Genomic DNA, 20208 nt, shown 5'->3' on the forward strand with positions numbered 1-20208 from the left:
CGGTGGGGAGATCCTTCACCGGGGCAGGGGGGGGACCTCACGGACGGCCAGGCTAGCGATTGGGGGCCACCGATCCACGGGCGCGCGCGATCTCAGGGAGGCCTTTATTTCCAGGGCCGGTCCACCGTAGACCACCACCGTACACATGCGCGGACTCCCGATCGGAAGTGCAGGGTCCCATATCGTCAGCCAGAGCTGCGAGGAGTACTCTGGGGCCCTGCTAACCCCCTTCAGGTAGGAGAATCACTCTGGACTTTCTCCAGAAAAGTCCAGAGAGAAACACCCGTGTTTTGACACTGGAGTGGAGACATAGCCCCATTATTGGACAATCCTGCCCCCTCTTTCTTGTTTACATTTTATTCTTCCCTTTGTTTTCTCAGGTGAAATATCACTCCAACTCATTAAGAGGTTGGATTCCAGTCCTGCTCTTTAACTGACTACCAGGAGGCATCTTTGCCTTCTTCTCAGTCCCTTTGAGGAAATCCCTGGCTCCAGCTCAACACCCTTCCCCAGTGGTGTAACTGAGCACAGAAACTCACTCTGCAGCAAATGGAAAACACAAACCACTACTCTGCCATCATTGTGTGCTCTGACACGGTTGTCTTTATCAAAGATTCATTTTAGTACATTCTAGAATGTAATTTCAGGATGGACCAAGCAAATAAAAAAGTTTTGTCACAAAGGAATATAGGTAATAAGAATTGCAACAAGATACAATCAAAACAGCACTTCTTTATGTCAATACTCACTGAAGCAAAGACTTTGCTAATTGCAGCTTCAATCTGGAATTCACTCGCGCCTGCATCCATATTTCCACTGACTATATAAGCCATCGACTGCAGAAATACACATGAGCTTCAGTAAGGAAAGTATTATGTCATGAATTACTTCACAGTTAGATCTTTTACTTACGAAAGCTTATAATGGAATTGTGCATTTAGTGTAGACTCTTTATTCTTGTCAAGCTCAAAAAGAAATACTTAAACCTTTTAATAATCAAATTAGTTTTGGGCAACACGGTGGCGCCATTGTTAGCACTGCTGCCTCAAGGCGCCGAGGTCCCAGGTTCGATCCTGGTCCTGGGTCACTGTCCGTGTGGAGTTTGTACATTCTCCCCGTGTTTGCGTGGGTTTCGTCCCACAACCCAAAGATATACAGGATAGGTGGACTGGCCACGCTAAATTGGACAAAATGAATTGAGTACTCGAAATTTATTAAAAAGAAAAAAAAATTAGTTCAGTGGGATGAATCTCCTCTGGAATGCTGTACAAATGGAGAAAAAAAATACAAGGGCCAAATTGGCACCTGACAGTTAAGCTATGCCACCTGACACCCAGATTGCTAAGATTCTTTGCGGCTTTATGTGGCAAGGCATTACAGCGATCACAATTGTAAGTTGCAACTCCTCTACTGCAATAGTATTCTTGATTGAAATGCATCTTTTAAATTTATTCTGAATGAAAATGTTTGCAGTGTGCACCATACTTTGATAACACAATTGACTGCTGATGCACAACAACCAAAAAGTGGCAACTTCTGAAATGATCAAGGAGTTGATAGGTAACTTCTGGAAAGGGAAGTAGATGGAGCCTATTTCACAGATAAGTTGTGACATTCTTCACATTACTCCCAACATGTCACACAGTTGTGAGAGGGTAAATAAATCACAGGCTAAATAAGATGCATCTGAGACTTTTGTAGAAATAATATAGATTATAGGGTAGGTCTTGCCAATCAAACTTGCTAACTCGCTTTGAAGTTGTGTGTAATAACTCTGCCAAGGTCAGGCTATAAAAAACTCAGGTTTATTCTCGGAACAAAAAGAAGCCGATGCCATGACGTACAAAACTTGCCTCCCAGCTCGGGACCATCAGGAATACCGGAGCGGGTCTGGGTTACAGGTTTTAAAGTCCTGCCAGTTGGTCCCCATTGGATGAGATTCTGCCATCTTCCCAACGATGCGAGAGTACCACCCCAACTCCATAGGGAGAGATGTCACACATCATTATGAGCTCCTTCTTAGAATCATGATGGGTCAAAACATTAAATGATAATAGCTGCCGTTTTACTTTCTCAAAGCCTTCCTGTGGCACCTGCCAAAACCATTTCTGGTATTTCTTCAGAGAGGCCAGGTTTGGGATGAATTTCCCACAATAATTCACCAGTCCAAGGAAGGATTACAGTTCCCTGGTATTTTGTGGGATAGGCGCTTCCTGAATAACTTTGACCTTGTCCTCAACGGGGTGAAGACCTTTCTTGTCCACTTGGTATCTTAAATAGGTTACCCTGCTCACTTGGGTTTAAGATGTACCCCGTGTTTAAAAACTGCCAAAAGACCTCATCCAAATTTGCTAGGTGCTCTTGCTCTGTAGTCACTGTTATCAAAACGTCATCGAGGTACACCGCCACCTAGCGCAATCCTTGGAACTTTTCCATAACTCGCTGAAATAGGGTGCATGCTGATGAGGCTCCAAACAGCAGGCCTGTATCCTCATACAGGCCTTTATGTGTGTTGAGTTGATGTATTTATGGGATATTTCATCTAGTTTGAGCTGGAGGTAGACGTATCTAATCATATCTAATTTTGTGATGGTCTGGCCACCTGTTAGTTTGGAAGAAAAGTCCTCTATGCATGGAATGGGATACCTGTCCAGTTTTGAGAGCCTGTTGACTGTGACTTTGCAATTCTCGCAAAGTAACAACAGGTGTGGACCACTCCGTGAATTGCACGGGTCTTATTATTCCAAGGTTTTCCATTCAAGTTCAGCTCCTACTTTCTAGTGTGAGACTGGTCATGCTCGTAAGTATTTTGGTATGGCCTCGGGGTCAACGTAGATCTGGCTCTGCCTCCTTTTATGTTTCCAAAGCCCTCTTGGAAGACATGAGGGTATTTACCGATAATTTCATAGAGTCCTCCAACACCCAATCTAAAAATTTCCAGCCAATCTAGTCTTATCCACTGGAGTCAATATGCCCTTGAGACTTAGTCCAGGTCCTTGATGACAATGGGTGCAAGTCGGGCTGACTGTTGCCTGTAGGTCATCAGGGTTGTCATGGTTCCCATAATTCGTAAAGGTTCCCCTGTGTCAGCGGTAATCTAGCTCTGGTACCCCATAAACCTAAAGGTAGGACGCCGGTCCAGAGGCAATTAAATGTCTGTTCTCCAATGACAGTAACAGCAGCCCTGTGTCCATCTCCATCTCTAGTGGGGAACGATTCATGAGTAGCTTTATTATTATTGGGGAGACCATAGTTGTGATGATGCAGTTCCACTGCATTGACTCTGTATCTGGAAATGGACATGCCTGAATGGTATGAGCCTGTGCTGGCCTTAGCTTCTTGCCTGGGTAATATGTGTATTGCCGAATCAAGCAACCTCATCTAGGGTGTGCTCTTCTGCAGTGTTTACATTAGTTCATCAGCTGGCACTTGCATTCCTCTGGAGTGGTTTCTCTGGTATACCTGGAGTTGTCACATGCTTTCTTTGTCCGCCAGAAAGCCGCTACATAGTTTTGGGTAGGTAATGGGCGTTGCCTTCATCTGAGGTATGGACTTCTCTATGTTTGGCCCCTCCCCCAACCTGAGGACACTACTGCCAGTGTCCCTGTAGTTCCTGAGCCCCTTTCTCAGAGTTTTCCATGGACAGGGCTACCTCATGGCCTTCTTGAGATCTTTTGAGTCGTGACATTGTTTATTCCACACAGCAGTCTATCACATAGCATCTCGGTCAGGGACAGTTTGAATTCACAGAATTCTGCCAATTTCCATACAAATTTAGTGATGGTTCTCCCGGGGTCCTCCCTGCCATATTAAAATGATATCCTTGGAGGATGATTGATGGCTTCGGGTCATAGTGACCTCACACTAGGTATATGAGCTCTTCAAAGGTTTTGAAGTCACGGGCCTCTGGGTAGGTTAGGATTCTTATTATGCTGCATGTCGGGTCACCGCACAGTGTCAGGAGGATTACATTTTGATTTAATTCCCCACAACGTTATTAGCCCGGAAGAAATCATGCATGCACTCCGCATATTGGGCCAAGTCCCCTACATTAACATCATCAGGCTCGAGCTTAACAAAAAAAGGCATTTCTTCTTTTTTTGTTTTGTTGTTTACTGAAGAGCTAGTTGTTTCATTTAGTAGCTCAGGAATCCAGCTTTTATTCCTCATTGCCAATGTAATAGCTCCACCAAGGACAGGCTATAAACAAACTCAGGTTTATTCCAGTAACCATAAGACCATAAGACATAGGAGCGGAAGTAAGGCCATTCGGCCCATCGAGTCCACTCCACCATTCAATCATGGCTGATTTCAACTCCATTTACCCGCTCTCTCTCCATAGCCCTTAATTCCTCGAGAAATCAAGAATTTATCAACTTCTGTCTTAAAGACACTCAACGTCCCGGCCTCCACCGCCCTCTGTGGCAATGAATTCCACAGACCCACCACTCTCTGGCTGAAGAAATTTCTCCTCATCTCTGTTCTAAAGTGACTCCCTTTTATTCTAAGGCTGTGCCCCCGGGTCCTAGTCTCCCCTGCTAATGGAAACAACTTCCCTACATCCACCCTATCTAAGCCATTCATTATCTTGTAAGTTTCTATTAGATCTCCCCTCAACCTCCTAAACTCCAATGAATATAATCCCAGGGTCCTCAGACGTTCATCGTATGTTAGGCCTACCATTCCTGGGATCATCCGTGTAAATCTCCGCTGGACCCGCTCCAGTGCCAGTATGTCCTTCCTGAGGTGTGGGGCCCAAAATTGCTCACAAAATTTTTCCAAAGTGCAAGACCTCGCACTTGCCCACGTTGAATTTCATCAGCCATTTCTTGGACCACTCTCCTAAACTGTCTAAATCTTTCTGCAGCCTCCCCACCTCCTCCATACTACTTGCCCCTCCACCTATCTTTGTATCATCGGCAAACTTAGCCAGAATGCCCCCAGTCCCGTCATCTAGATCGTTAATATATAAAGAGAACAGCTGTGGCCCCAACACTGAACCCTGCGGGACACCACTCGTCACGGGTTGCCATTCCGAAAAAGAACCTTTTATCCCAACTCTCTGCCTTCTGCCTGACAGCCAATCGTCAATCCATGTTAGTACCTTGCCTCGAATACCATGGGCCCTTATTTTACTCAGCAGTCTCCCGTGAGGCACCTTATCAAAGGCCCTTTGGAAGTCAAGATAGATAACATCCATTGGCTCTCCTTGGTCTAACCTATTTGTTATCTCTTCAAAGAACTCTAACAGGTTTGTCAGGCACGACCTCCCCTTACTAAATCCATGCTGACTTGTCCTAATCCGACCCTGCACTTCCAAGAATTTAGAAATCTCATCCTTAACAATGGATTCTAGAATCTTGCCAACAACCGAGGTTAGGCTAATTGGCCTATAATTTTCCATCTTTTTCCTTGTTCCCTTATTGAACAGGGGGGTTACAACAGCGATTTTCCAATCCTCTGGGACTTTCCCTGACTCCAGTGACTTTTGAAAGATCATAACTAACGCCTCCACTATTTCTTCAGCTATCTCCTTTAGAACTCTAGGATGTAGCCCATCTGGGCCCGGAGATTTATCAATTTTTAGACCTCTTAGCTTCTTTAGCACTTTCTCCTTTGTGATGGCTACCATATTCAACTCTGCCCCCTGAGTCTCCAGAATTGTTGGGATATTACTCATGTCTTCTACTATGAAGACTGACGCAAAGTACTTATTCAGTTCCTCAGCTATTTCCTTGTCTCCCATCACAAAATTACCAGCGTCATTTTGGAGCGGCCCAATGTCAACTTTTGCCTCCCGTTTGTTTTTAATGTATTTAAAGAAACTTTTACTATCATTCCTAATGTTACTGGCTAGCCTACCTTCAAATTTGATCCTCTCTTTCCTTATTTCTCTCTTTGTTATCCTCTGTTTTTGTAGCCTTCCCAATCTTCTGACTTCCCACTACTCTTTGCCACATTATAGGCTTTCTCTTTTGCTTTGATGCATTCCCTAACTTCCTTTGTCAGCCATGGCTGCCTAATCCCCCCTCTGATAACCTTTCTTTTCTTTGGGATGAATCTCTGTACTGTGTCCTCAATTACTCCCAGAAACTCCTGCCATTGCTGTTCTACTGTCTTTCCCACTCGGCTCTGCTCCCAGTCGATTTTCGTCAGTTCCTCCCTCATGTCCCTGTGGTTACCTTTATTTAACTGTAACACCTTTACATCTGATTCTACCTTCTTTCTTTCAAATTGGAGATTGAATTCGACCATATTATGATCACTGCCTCCTAAGTGCTCCCTTACTTTAAGATCTTTAATCAAGTCTGGCTCATTACATACCACTAAGTCCAGAATGACCTGTTCCCTCGTGGGCTCCATCACAAGCTGTTCCAAAAAGCCCTCCTGTAAACATTCAATGAATTCCCTTTCCTTGGGTCCACTGGCAGCATTATTTACCCAGTCCACCTGCATATTGAAGTCCCCCATGATCACTGTGACCTTGCCTTTCTGACATGCACTTTCTATTTCGTGGTGCATTTTGTGCCCCCGGTCCTGACCACTGTTAGGAGGCCTGTACATAACTCCCATTATGTTTTTTTTGCCTTTGTGGTTCCTCAACTCTACCCACACAGACTCCACATCATCTGACCCTATGTCGTTTAGTGCTATTGATTTAATTTCATTCCTAATTAACAAGGCAACCCCGCCCCCTCTGCCTACCTGTCTGTCTTTTCGATAGGTTGTGAATCCCTGGATGTTTAAATGCCAGTCCTGAACCCCCTGCAACCATGTCTCTGTGATGCCTACCACATCATACCTGCCAGTCACAATCTGGGCCACAAGCTCATCTACCTTGTTCCGTACACTGCGCGCATTTAAATATAGCACCTTTAATTCTCTATTGACCGTCCCTTTTTGTTTTCTTAGTGTGGTGGACCTTGGTTTACTGAGCCTTTCCATACACTGTGTCATATTTTGTGGGATGGGGACAATCGTAATCACTCTTGGGTTTTGTCTGTTCGTGTTTTTTTGTATTCCTAAGCAGCTACGCTCCCCACTGATTACTTCACCTCTTGGGTCCCACGAACGAAAGGGATCCGTTGCCACGGCGTACAAAGCTTGTGTCCCAGCCCAGGACCATCAGGAATACCGGAACGGGTCTGGGTTACTGGTTTTTAAGTCCCGCCGCTCGATCCCCATTAGGTGAGGCTCTGCCCTCTCAATAAGGGAAATCATATTCCACAAACCCCACGGGGAGATCAATTGACGATCCCCTGTGATCTACCTGGATATCACTGCAATGTGATGTCAGGATGTTGATCGGGATATGATAAGGGAAAAGATGAACTTGGAGTTCAGGAAACCTTTCATAAGGTAAAACCATAAGACTTAGCAGTAGAAGTAGGCAATTTGGCCCATCAAGTATTCCTACCAATGGAAAAATCTTCTCCACATCTTCTAAAGGGTGGAATTTAATGTCCCACATTCAAAGGCACACAAAGCGTCTTATCAAGGTACCAGGCATTGAAAAGAGGGGTGCCTGCTGAGAGCCATCATCTTGGCTCTGAATTATAACCTGGATGAGATCTGTGCGGTGGAAGCAATCACTATCGCCTTGAGTCTCGCCGAATAGGGGCTCCCTCGTTAAGGGGGCAGGGAGACGAGGTTAGCCATGGTTAAATTCAGTATAAAGTCAGCCAGGGATGGAACCGACTGGACAGACCCGGCTGGAATCTGGCGTATATTGTAAATACCTTTACGTTGCAATAAACCAAAATTGCTTTTGTACCAACTCGATTCGGATACATTTGTGGTCTACAAAACTCTGACTCCCCTGAGCTAATAAAGGTGGCAGGCTCGACAGCTGAACAGGATAAGCCAGAGGAGGATTTGAGCATACAAACACATGGAAGATCAAATTCAATGTGGAGAAAATCCACATGATGACAAACAATCCAGGAAGGAATTATTACTTAATTGGGAAGATAAATAACACAGGGGATCTAATTGAGAATAACTGAAGCTATTGTAACAATGCTTGGTGGCAGTCGACTAAATGAGGTTAGAATCACTCTACCAGCGCACCACCAAGAAACACGCGGCTGGGAGATTGGAGAACCCCACCATATGAAGTAACCTGAACACTTTAGGAATCATTGGAACTCAAGCACTAGGAGTATTGGGTACAGATCTGGTCCCCACAGCCCCAAAAGGGTATGGCAGCTATTGAACAGAGCAGTCAGAATGATCAAGAGAATGCAGGGATTACATTATGTGGAGCAATTGTGTAAATGGAACATGTTGTCACTGAAAAAAGATTGAGAAGCAAGCTTGGTGAAGCTGCTGATCAAACCTGAGACTTTCTGATCTGTATGACTCAATTACATGCAACCTAGGGAGATTTGAGAGAACTGTCTTTATGGAACGTTTACCTCAGTTACATACTGCTGCATAGCCATTGTTGCAATTTTCTCTTGAATGAGACCATACTCGTGAATTTTGCTACCAAATTGTGTTCGATTGGCAGCATGGTCTACCTATTAAAGTCACAAAAGAAAATACAAAAAGGTACAAGATAAACAATCATGACCATTAAAGTTAAAAAGAAACAGAACATTACAAGTGGAGTTATTGCTCTAGTTCCTGTTCACATCAGACTTGACGTTTCTGCTCCTTTGCAGTGAAAGCACTATCAGAACCAAACTTGATTCAATCTGCTATCTTAATTATATAAGTTTTTCTCTTGCTCACCCACATCTGTTATGTTTAAACTCTTTCATTAACTTTTAACAAGGTGTGGCTGGTGGTATTCCACGTGAAATGTTTTTTCACTCTCTCCCTCTGTATAGTACAGATACACCTTAAAACCGTGTACTGACCCAGAATTTCCTCAAGTCTAGCTGAATGTCTGGAGTGGGCAAAGCACGACAAAGGCAAAAATTGAAGTAGGACAATTGGTCCTGGAGTTTTAGCCTGGAGACAAGTTCTGCGTGGGATGGGGGTGGTTTCCACAGTGAAGTTGGCAAAACTGGGGGAGAACAGATTATTTAACTTCCTGCAGTGTCCAATGACAGGGCTTCTTTAAATCTTTTCCTATCAGCTTCCCGCTAAGATGCACCCTCATTGAAAGACTGGGGCCTTCTGGAGTGGAGAGGGCCTTAACGCGAAGCCTTGAGAGAGTGAGAGAAATCATTGTGCATTCTGAACCGGGGGAGGATCCTGATTGTAGGAAACATACAGAAGCAGGAGGAGGCCATTCGGCCCTTTGAGCCTCTCCACCATTCATTATGATCATGGCTCATCATCAAGTTCAATATCTTGACCCCATATTCCTTGACCCCTTTAGTCCCAAGAGCTTTATCTAATTCCTTATTGAAAGTACACAACATTTTCACCTCAACTTCTTTTGTGGTACTGAATTCCACAAATTCAACACTCTCTGGGTGAAGAAATATCTGCTCACCTCAGTCTGAAAGCTAGTGATCCGAAGCAAACCTGTTGGACTTTAACCTGGTGTTGTAAGACTTCTTACCCAGTCCTAAAAGGTTTACCCCTTAACCTCAAACTATGACCCCTAGTACTGGACTCCCCCACCATCAGGAACATTCCTTCTGAATCTACCCTGCCTAATCTTTCGAATTTTATAAGTTTCTATGCGATCCCCTCTCACTTTTCTAACCTCCAATGAATATAATTCGAACTGACTTAGCGTCTCCTCATATGACAGTCCTGCCCTCCCAGGAATCAGCCTGCTAAACCTTTGCTGCACTCTCTCCATCGCAAGAATATCCTTCCTCAGATAAGGACACCAAAACTGCACACAATACTCCAGGTGTGGCCTCACCAATGCCCTATACAATTGCAGGAATCCTCTCAAATCCTCTCGCTATGAAGGCCAACATACAATTTGCCTCCTTTACTGCCAGCGGTGCCTGAACGCTTACTTTCAGCGTCTGATGCACAAGGACATCAAGGTCTCACTGAGTATCCACCTCTCTCAATTTACACCCATTCAAATAATAATCTGCCTGAGTTCAGGTTACTTGGGTGGGGATGCCCTAAAGAATCACCAGGGAGAGTCCAGATTGCAAGGGAATGTGATGGTGGTGGGGGTTCTCAATCACTGGAATTGACCTATGGCCGCCCAGTGACGGTCGGAGGCTCGATTATGAGTGGGATTCCAATGGTGGTCAATGGTCGTCAATTTTGGTTGAGGTGTTGCAGATAATGCTCATTGGGGCAAGGGCTTGCAGATGGTGGTCAGGGATTCAAATGGTGGTTATGGGAAATCCAGTGGCGGTCAGAGGGGGACCCATTTATGGGGGCACATCACATGGTGGTTATTCATCAGGCAGGGCAGTCTGATCTTGAGGGTGTATCAACGGTGATTGATGGGCCCGATGTTTGGGGGGGTGGGGGGGGGAACACACAGATCATTGGGACAGGGGAGATGGGTGTACCAAGAGGTTTGTTGTACCTGGAGGAAGTGTTACTCCACCCTACCCGCCCACAAGCAGCAATGTAATGACACATATCTATGGGTTCAGCCCTTCTCCCCTCCTTGCTGAAGCCTAGTTTACCAGGCTTGACTGGGAAAACCAGCCAAAATAAGCTAAAAATAGAATGACTGCTAAAATGAAGGTAAGCAGCCTCATTACAATATTTAGATCACCAATTTGTTTCTCGTGAGTGAATTGGTTGTCCATCCTCATCCTGCCTTTAATAAACCTTGAATTGGGTGGGCTCAAGACACACTGGATTCCTATTTCAGATTTTGTTGATTTAACCTTCTGACATGACTGCTAGCCATGTATTTTTGGGAGTTAGGTACCACCTCTCGGTGTCTGATCCAATGATTAGGCCCTGCAATTGGGGCAGGAGCAAGTCACATCCACTGCCTGGTAGCCTGGTCCTTTATAAGGAGGTCAAAGCAGTGAGGTGGCATTATCCTCAGAATCTCCCATTGCTCCTGATTCCTCTGATCCAATTGTGCTGGATATTAGAATCCAGTATTGTGGAGTATCCATTACTGGAACACTCCAAGCTACTAGAACCTTTTAACCAGTTCTTCCTACTTCTTCCCAGCACTAATACTCAGAAGTTCAGACTGCATACTGAAAAAAAATGTTGAAACAGGGATTGGGCTTAGGTTGAGACCTGAGGCTGGATTTTATGCTTCCCTACCGGTGGGTTTGAATGTATAGTCCAGAGGGTGGCCTCCCCACCACCTAATCACCCACCCCAACAGGTGGCAGGGCAGGCATTGGACACCTGTCTGATCTTGGGTCTACTGAGCCCCTAACTGATCAATTAGTGACCACTTGAGAACCTCAACGTGCCGCCGCTGATATTTTATCCACAGTGACAAGAAGCCCTGGCTATGCAGGAAACCCAGCACCATTAGCTGTGTATACTGGTGTTATGCAATTGTGGGGGGCATAATTTGCAGGCCCCCTGGGATCATCGAAAGCAGCCTCTCGAAAGGTCATCACCCCACGTCTTGAATCCGGCCCCCACCTCACCCACCTTCTGCCCCGTCCTCTCACTGAGACCTGTACTCCTCAGCACTGGGGATTGCCTGTCATCCCAGCAGCGGCCACCACTCCTGGCTGGCAATACTGAAACTTCCAAACTGTCGCCCATCCAATTTGTCACTCCAACAAGACTCAAGAAGCTCAACACCATCCAGGACAAAGCAGCCTGCTTGATTGCTCCCCCTTCCACAAACATTCAAACCCTCCACCACTGACAAACAGTGCCATCCAGGTGTACCATCTACAAGGGGCACAGCAGGAACTTGCCAAGATTCCTTCGGCAGCATCTTCCAAACCCACGACCACTACCATCTAGAAGGACAAGAGACCCACAACCTGGAGGTTCCTCTTCAAGTCACTTACCTCCCCGACTTGGAACTATATTGCTCTTCCTTCACTGTCGCTGGGTCAAAATCCCAACAGCACAGTGGGTGTACCTACCATGCAGGGACTGCAGCAGTTCAAGGAGGCAACTCACCACCACCTTCTGAAGGGCAACTAGGTATAGGCAATAAATGCTGGCCTAACCAGTGACACGCACATCCCATAAATTAATTTTTAAAAGAATTGAGTGGCAGATCTCTGAAGTGCGGCTTCCTGTTCACCTTAAAGCAATTAACACTACTCCCAGCATTAAATTGCTGGAGGGTAACAATCGGGATCGTGTGTGCACTTCACACCCACCTTTTAGTTGGGTGGGTGGGGACTGAGGCACTCCATAAAATTCACCTTGTGGAGTAATTCAGTATTTCACAACACACTGGAGTATTATTATAATGCAACAACTGAAGATTTCTCAATGACAAGAGAGCACATGGACGAACCATCTTGTTATAAATCCAGCCAAGCACTGTGGAATCAGTTAAATCCAGAAAGGATCATGCCATGAGGAGTTCAGAATGGAATTGCTGACATATTTGGGGCTGAATTTTCACAGATCAGGCTGACTCTGCTGCCTTTAAAAATGGCTGGCGGGACCCAATCTCCCGCCCACATTCTCAGCACTGGCATTTTTTGCAGTATAGGATCAGGGTAGAGGAGTGAGCCAACTCACATTCCCCCTGGTGCCACCTCCCCCTTTCCTACACGACCACTATCCCACCATGGTCAGTCCAACTTCTCGAGAACACACGTTTCTTGATCCCTCAGAGGAGTTGCAAACCATAGTCTGGATTTGGAAACCTTTTGAAAGATATATTTAATAGATGTTACCCATGCCTTCTGCATGGTTCCATTGGCTCCAAGTACCTTTAATGCAATCAATGTCCCCTCCATGCTCCCTATATGCCAACATGCCTCTTCCATGCCCTCCATTGCCAATTTCTGTATCTCCATGTCCACTCACCCAGTGTGCACCATCAAACCGGTGAGCCACATATTAACAATGGCAATCTTGAAAAGCATTCATTTAAAAAAACTCACATTGAAATATGCTTAAATAAAACTGCTCTTTTTACAATCCTATAAAGTGCCAATCAGACAGAGCTATTACAGTATCAAAAACAGAAGCCTACCTCAAATCACAGTTCCTAGTCTAGTCCAGACAAATATACAGATATTAAAAGGGTTCAAGGAAAGAATAACTTATTATAATCTCATAATAATGTCAATCTATCAAAGTAAACACTTCACTTCCACTTGGGAGAACAGACCCTACTGAGGTAACCATTGTTGAGACCTGGAGCTCAGACAAACATTCATAACAAAGCCATCTGGACAAACAGATGCCGGGCCACCAACTTGGGCTTCCTGTCTCTAAGTCAGTAATCTGCCCACTGGTGTTCAACTAGGTGATTTTTCCTGAATTGTTTGCAGATCGAAAGATCTGGGTTCATAATTAAGATTCCATTTCATATGATAAAGGGTGCTAATAACCTTGCAGATGGTGAATGCAAGGGTATTCCAAAACCCGGTTCCTCATGGTGAATATTTTTTATTTGGTACAATGTGAGTAAACCTGTGAGAAACAGTCCAGCCTTGTTGTAATCAATTAGTAAAGAATATTTATTAACATAAAATAAAACACAACAAAAAGATTACAGTACACTACAACAGTTCACTGAACTACAATATGGCTTTGCACGTCGTACCTCATGAAGTTAATCCTTGTTCCTGAACTGTGAGAAATGTCCCTTTTCCCAAACAACATTCCAATATTATATAACTCTATGAGTTAAATCCAACACCGAGTTTCCACCCACAGGTTATTTTCCAGGTTTGGGAAGATCTACTTCATTTCAGCTTAGAGGTTCTACTCTTTTTTAAAACAGCAGCTTTTAGCAACAACTTGTTTTCGGGAGCGCCCTCTTTCTTCAGCTGTGTGTGGCTATGATGGAACTGCATCTCTCCTGCTATACTCAAAGATCCTCCTACTGTCCTTTTCCTTTGATGTTATGCTATCTTAATCGCACCTCGGACCAGGCTTTTCACATATAGATGCAAATTATATTCTTCTCTCTCCACTTTGAGTTCACGTCTTCTATAGTTCTAACACCTATTTCTATACCATTGCTTTCCCCTAGTCACTTAGGTAAACATTTGTTTTCCTCCTGGTTTGCTAATTTGCATATCAAAAAACACCCCTTCAGGCATCTGCACTCATTAGTTCCCTTTTTATCCAATTTCTTTACTTTATTTCATCCCAATTTCAAGTTTATCTCGATTTTATTCAATTCTTGAATCTTCCTTTTTCTCCAATATCTTAACAACGGTATAGCTAGACTGGTTCCCATTCCATTTATTGTAGTAAAAAAAAACTCCTTCTCACATGACATGTAAACTATTGGCCTCGGCTCAAGTCAAAATCACATGACTAGGAAAAGCTCCACCAACAGATTGGAGAGAGTTTATCATCTCCATTTAGGCTTCAGAAAAAGCACAGCTATTGACAGATAATTTAACTTATTTGCTGCTCCCAATGCGGTCTACTCTATATTGGAGAGACTAAACGCAGACTGGGTGACCACTTTGCAGCACATCTTCGGACTGTCTGCATGCAGAATCAAGACCTCTCATGTCTGCATGTCCATCCTTGGCCTGCTGCAATGTTCCAGTGAAGCCCAGCGCAAACTAGAGGAACAGCACCTCATCTTCCAATTAGACACTTTAAAGCCTTCTGGACTCAACATTGAGTTTAACAACTTCTGACTGTGAACTCTGTCTTCCACTTTCACACCATTTTTATTTCTATCAATTCATTTCCATTTCTTCCATCCATCCGTTTTTCCCTCACCATTGTTCCCCCTCCCCCGTCCCACCCCACTTGGGCCATCTGTTCCCTGTTCCTCGTTCCCTTTGACACACTGCTTACCTTTGTGTCATGATATCCATATTTACATATCATGGTGCAATCACACACACACTGATGGACAGGTCGACGGACCAATCAACACACACGCAACATCACAGCCAATCACCAGTGAGAGCACACGCACTATAAAACAGGGAACACCACAGTTCCCGCTGATTCCAGCAGGAGATAGCTCAGAGCACAGAGCTCACAGCGTGCCACTCAGGCATACACCATGTGCTGAGTGCCTCTCTAGGATAGTGCTAGGGCTGGGTCCACAGGTTAACTGGTGAAGTACGAACCACAGCCAGAAGTTAACAGTTGTTATACAGAATAATAAAACAGAGTTGTACCATCTACAACCGTGTTGGTTCGTTTGTATATTGGAGCACCCAACACGACACTTTGCCATTAACACATTCTAATCTGTTCATATGCTACTATCAGCTTAGACCAAAAGACATAGGAGCAGAATTAGGCCATTTGGCCCATCGAGTCCGCTCCGCCATTCAATGGCTGATATTTTCTCATCCCCATTCTCCTGCCTTCTCCCCATAGCCCCTGATCCCCTTATTAATCAAGAACCTATCTGTCTCTGTCTTAAAGGCACTCAGTGATTTGGCCTCCACAGCCTTCTGCGGCAAAGAGTTCCACAGATTCACAACCCCCTGGCTGAAGAAATTCCTCCTCATCTCTGTTTTAAAGGATCATCCCTTTAGTCTGAGATGGTGTCCTCTGGTTCTAGTTTCTCCTACAAGTGGAAACATCCTCTCCACGTCCACTCTATCCAGGCCTCGCAGTATCCTGTAAATTTAAATAAGATCCCCCCTCATCCTTCTAAACTCCAATGAGTACAGACCCAAAGTCCTCAATCGTTCCTCATACGACAAGTTCTTCATTCCAGGGATCATTCTTGTGAACCTCCTCTGGACCCTTTCCAAGGCCAGCACATCCTTCCTTAGATATGGGGCCCAAAACTGCTCACAATACTCCAAATGGGGTCTGACCAGAGCCTTATACAGCCTCAGAAGTACCTCGCTGGCCTTGTATTCTAGCCCTCTTGACATGAATGTTAACATTGCATTTGCCTTCTTAACTGCCGACTGAACCTGCACGTTAACCTTAAGAAAATCGTGAACAAGGACGCCTTAATCTTGAACACCTCCATTTACATTCCCTTTGTCTTTCTGTCAACCTTTGTCAATCTCTATCTATCACTGGCCTTCTATCCAGCCCCACTGCACATGACCCCCCCACCCCCTCACACACGACAGTATAAATCTGACTCTATTTCCAGTTCTCTCCAACTTTGACAAAGTGATCCAGACTCAAAATGTTAGCTCCCTTCTCTCTCCACAGATGCTGTCAGACCTGCTTAGATTGTCCACTATGTTCTGTTTTTGTTTTGGATTCCAACATCCGTAGTAATTTGCTTTTATCTTTAATGATCTATTTGATCAAAACTTAACAGGGTTGTGCAATAAAGAAAAAACAGAGTTATGAATAAATGATTTTTTAAGTGTAGTTTCGCACATGCCGTTGTTACTAAACGGTTCACTGGTTCTGTATTTAGTTCTACATGAGTAGTCGGTGGAGAGTACTAGGATGTGAGGTTTAAGGTCTAGAGAGCCTGAAATGTAGCCAGAAAACTGAGACAGAGAATTGAAGCAGGCCTTTCAACCAGCCTGCCTTGGTACTTAGCCATCCTTGTGGCTGTCCTTTGAACTGATTCATGCACCTACCCACCTGTTTCTCACCCCACTTCCCCAAGGAGTGAAAATGGGTGACAGCACAGCGCGGTGGCACATTGGTTAAGCACTGCTGCCTCACAGCGACAGGGACCGGGATTCAATTCCAACCTTGGATCACTGTCTATGAGTTATTTGCACGTTCTCCCTGTGTCTGCGTGGGTTTCCCCCGGGTTCTCCGGTTTCCTCCCATAAGTCCAAAGATGCAATTTAGGTGGATTGGGCATGATAAATTGTCCCTTAGTATCCAAAAGGTTTGGGCCAGTTCTGGCGTTATGGAATGGGGTGGGGGAGTGGGCCTGGGTAGGGTGTTCTTTCAGAGGATCGGTGTAGACTAGATGAGCTGAATGGCCTCCTTCTGCACTGTAGGGATTCTATGAGGGCACTTTCTACAGAGGCAGTTGCAGTGAAACAGTAAATTTCCAACTCGAGCTACAGTCTAAAAGATGAAAATTTGTGTTTGAAATAGCAGTCTTTTTATGCCTTCGTCTTGCTTTCTGTACACAGTCCAGGAAGTGATCAAATGTCTATCCATAATTTTTGCACACATTAAACTTGGTCACACGGTCTTCAAATCAATTTATCAAGAGCTTAAAATTCCTTCTGCTTTACACGGAATTAGTTCTGACAGACAGCACTCAGAGTCCAAGTACATCATGTAGGCATTGAAGCAAAGGAAAAATCAGCCATAGATTTTAGTGCAGCTACAGCACTAAAAAAATACATTTTGCCAAGAGTCGATTTTGGTAAGGCTGAAAAATGAGCCCACATTCAACTTTTCAAACAGTATCAGGATGTTTACTCTCTCCAATTTGTTTCTGATCCTTTGTATTTCTCTTTATAATTAAATTCTACCATCTAAAGTTTACATAGCAAATGCGATCTGTGAGAGCCGATAAGTTAATAATAGAAGTTCTATATAACAAGTAGCATAGAATCATCGAATTTACACTGCAGAAGGCCATTCGGCCCATTGAGTCTGCACCAGCCCTTGGAAAGAGCACCCTACTTAAGGCCACGCCTCCACCCTATCCCCTGTAACCCAGTAACCCCGCCTCACCTTTCTGGACACTAAGGGGCAATTTATCGTGGCCAATCAACCTGCACATCTTTGGACTGTGGGAGGAAACCGAAGCACCCGGAGGAAACCCACGCAGACACGGGGAGAACGTGCAGACTCCGCACAGACAGTGACCCAAGCCGGGAATCAAACCTGGGACCCTGGAGCTGTGAAGCAACTGTGCTAAACACTGTGCTACCGTGTAGCCCCCAGCAGGCAACCTATAATTGCACAGAGCTCTGCACAATGCATGCAACACAAAAAGGCAATACTGAGACTGTACTGGAGCCAAATATACTTGACTCGTACCATTGTACCACATGTCTAAATTTGTGATATGATACAAGACATTTGCGCACAAAAGGACTGCAACATAAACCAAATTTATACTTACTGCTTTGGAAATCGCACCAATCATTGTCCCAGAGAGAGCAGCAGCCATGCCAAATCGACCGTTGTTCAGTATGTTCATGGCTACTTTAAACCCGTTCCCAACCCCACCTAACACATTTTCTTCTGGCACATTCACATTGTCAAAATACACCTCAGCTGTGTTAGAAGCCTTGATTCCCATCTTCTTCTCAGGAGGACCACTGAATCAAAACAGAAACAATATGACCATCGTTATGTGAGGCATGAAGACACCATGATGCATCAGGAAGCGAGGAGGTAAAGAGGAAGAAAATTGGATGGTTGACACTTAATAATAATATTTTTAAATTAAAGTATGTAAAGAATGCTGAATATACTATCTAAGCTTTTCGTCATGCATTCATCAGGATAGCTCACAGCAGATCAACTGGGGTGGCATAGTGGTTAGCACTGCTGTCACACAGTGTCAGGGCCCCGGGTTCAACTCCGACCTTGGGTCACTGTCTGTGCGGAGTCTGCACGTTCTCCCTATATCTGTGTGAGTTTCCTCCAGTTGCTACGGGTTCCTTCCACAGTCCAAAGATGTGCAGGTTAGGTGGATTGGTGGGGGGGTACTAGTTTAAGGGGATAGGGTGGGGTTGTGGGCCTAGGTAGGGTGCTCTTTCAGAGGGTCGGTGCAGACTCGATGGACCGAATGGCCTCCTTCTGCGCCGTAGCGATTCTATGATTCTGTAGTTTCTGTACTAATGGACAATTTAATGGGGGGACTATCAGACATAAAGTCCTGCTAATGATATTTAAATATATTCAAATGGGGATCCAAACAGGATTCCCGTTATATCATTGGCGGGAGGGGCGTGAACAATTGCAACGGGAAATCCTGCTGATGTTCAACCTGTTTTGGGACTCCCATGGGGTTTTCTGCTCCCACTTCTGATCCTCCCCCCCCCCCCCCCCGACCCCCCCCCCCACCCCCCCCCCCCCCACCCCGCCAAAATCCACCCCCCCCCCTTTGAATATTTTAGGGCAGAGCTGGATAGATTCTTGATGAACAAGAGTTTGAAAGATTACCAGGGGTAGGTAGGAATGTGGAGTTGAGGTTACAATAAGTCATGATCTTATTGAATGGCAGTGCAGGCTAGAAGGGCTGATGTATATATTCACATGGGAAAACACATTAGCCGCTTGTCGTCATAGCTAGAAATTCTGAATGGCACAGGGAGATTGAACCAAGAGGAATAAGAAAAACAAATCTTCAAATGTAAAAGGGAGGGCCACAAATTTATTAAATATAGAACAGGTTGACAATGTAGAGATAAACTGGAACTAACAGTCTAGGATACACTGTAAACTGGGAGTCTTTATATAATCATTTCACGGGAATCTTTTTTTTTCTTTTTTATAAATGTAGAATACCCAATTCATTTTTTCCAATTAAGGGGCAATTTAAAGTGGCCAATCCACCTACCCTGCACATCTTTTGGGTTGTGGGGGCGAAACCCACGCAAACACGCGGAGAATGTGCAAACTCCACACGGACAGTGACCCAGAGCCGGGATTGAACCTGGGACCTCGGTGCTGTGAGACAGCAGAACTAACCCACGGCGCCACCGTGCTGCCCTTTTGCATGGGAATCTTGCCTGTGACAAGTGACAACCGATCTGAGAAATGTCAACTTTTCTGTTTCTTTACATTTTTACATTTTTAACAAAGTTAACTTAAAGTTCAAAGTTAACTATCAGATAACATTAATAAACAGAAAATACTAAAAGTACTCAGCTGGCCGGACAGTGAGTGTTGAGAGAGAAACAGAGTTAACATTTCAGCCCTGAGACCAGACTGGAAAAGGTTACAGAGGTACAGTAATTGTTTTTAAGCAAACACAGGTGCAGCGAAAGGGGGGAAGGGATGAATTAACAAAAGAGGAACTTCTATAAGAGGGTGGATGGTGGGAGAGATTTGGTGAAGAGCAGAATTGCTCTCAACAGGGCGGCGCGGTGATGCAGTGGTTGGCACCGCTGCCTCATGGTGCCGAGGACGCGGGTTCGATTCCAGCCCCCTGTCACTGTCCGTGTGGAGTTTGCTCATTCTCCCCATGTCTGTGTGGATCTCACCCCCACAACCCCAAAAGGTATGCGGGGTAGGTGGATTGGCCATGCTAAATTGCCCTTTAATTGGAAAAAAAAAATAATTGGGTACTCTAAATATTTTTTAAATTGT

At 44.8% G+C, this 20208-nt stretch overlaps 1 protein-coding gene across 2 annotated transcripts in view; it reads right to left on the reverse strand.

Moving 5' to 3' along the window:
- The window catches only part of LOC140389288 (very long-chain specific acyl-CoA dehydrogenase, mitochondrial-like), a 105737-nt gene that overhangs the window by 40810 nt on the left and 44719 nt on the right, over positions 1–20208 (reverse strand). For both annotated transcript variants that reach the window (XM_072473467.1, XM_072473466.1), the window contains exons 9-11: positions 18011–18209; positions 8418–8522; positions 750–836 (exon numbers count right to left, since the gene is read on the reverse strand). In XM_072473467.1, coding sequence (XP_072329568.1) covers positions 750–836; positions 8418–8522; positions 18011–18209 — 391 coding nt within the window. The remainder of the gene's footprint in view (positions 1–749; positions 837–8417; positions 8523–18010; positions 18210–20208) is intronic.

The sequence above is a fragment of the Scyliorhinus torazame genome, chromosome 14, assembly GCF_047496885.1.
Source record: "Scyliorhinus torazame isolate Kashiwa2021f chromosome 14, sScyTor2.1, whole genome shotgun sequence".
Classification (NCBI taxonomy): Eukaryota; Metazoa; Chordata; class Chondrichthyes; order Carcharhiniformes; family Scyliorhinidae; genus Scyliorhinus; species Scyliorhinus torazame.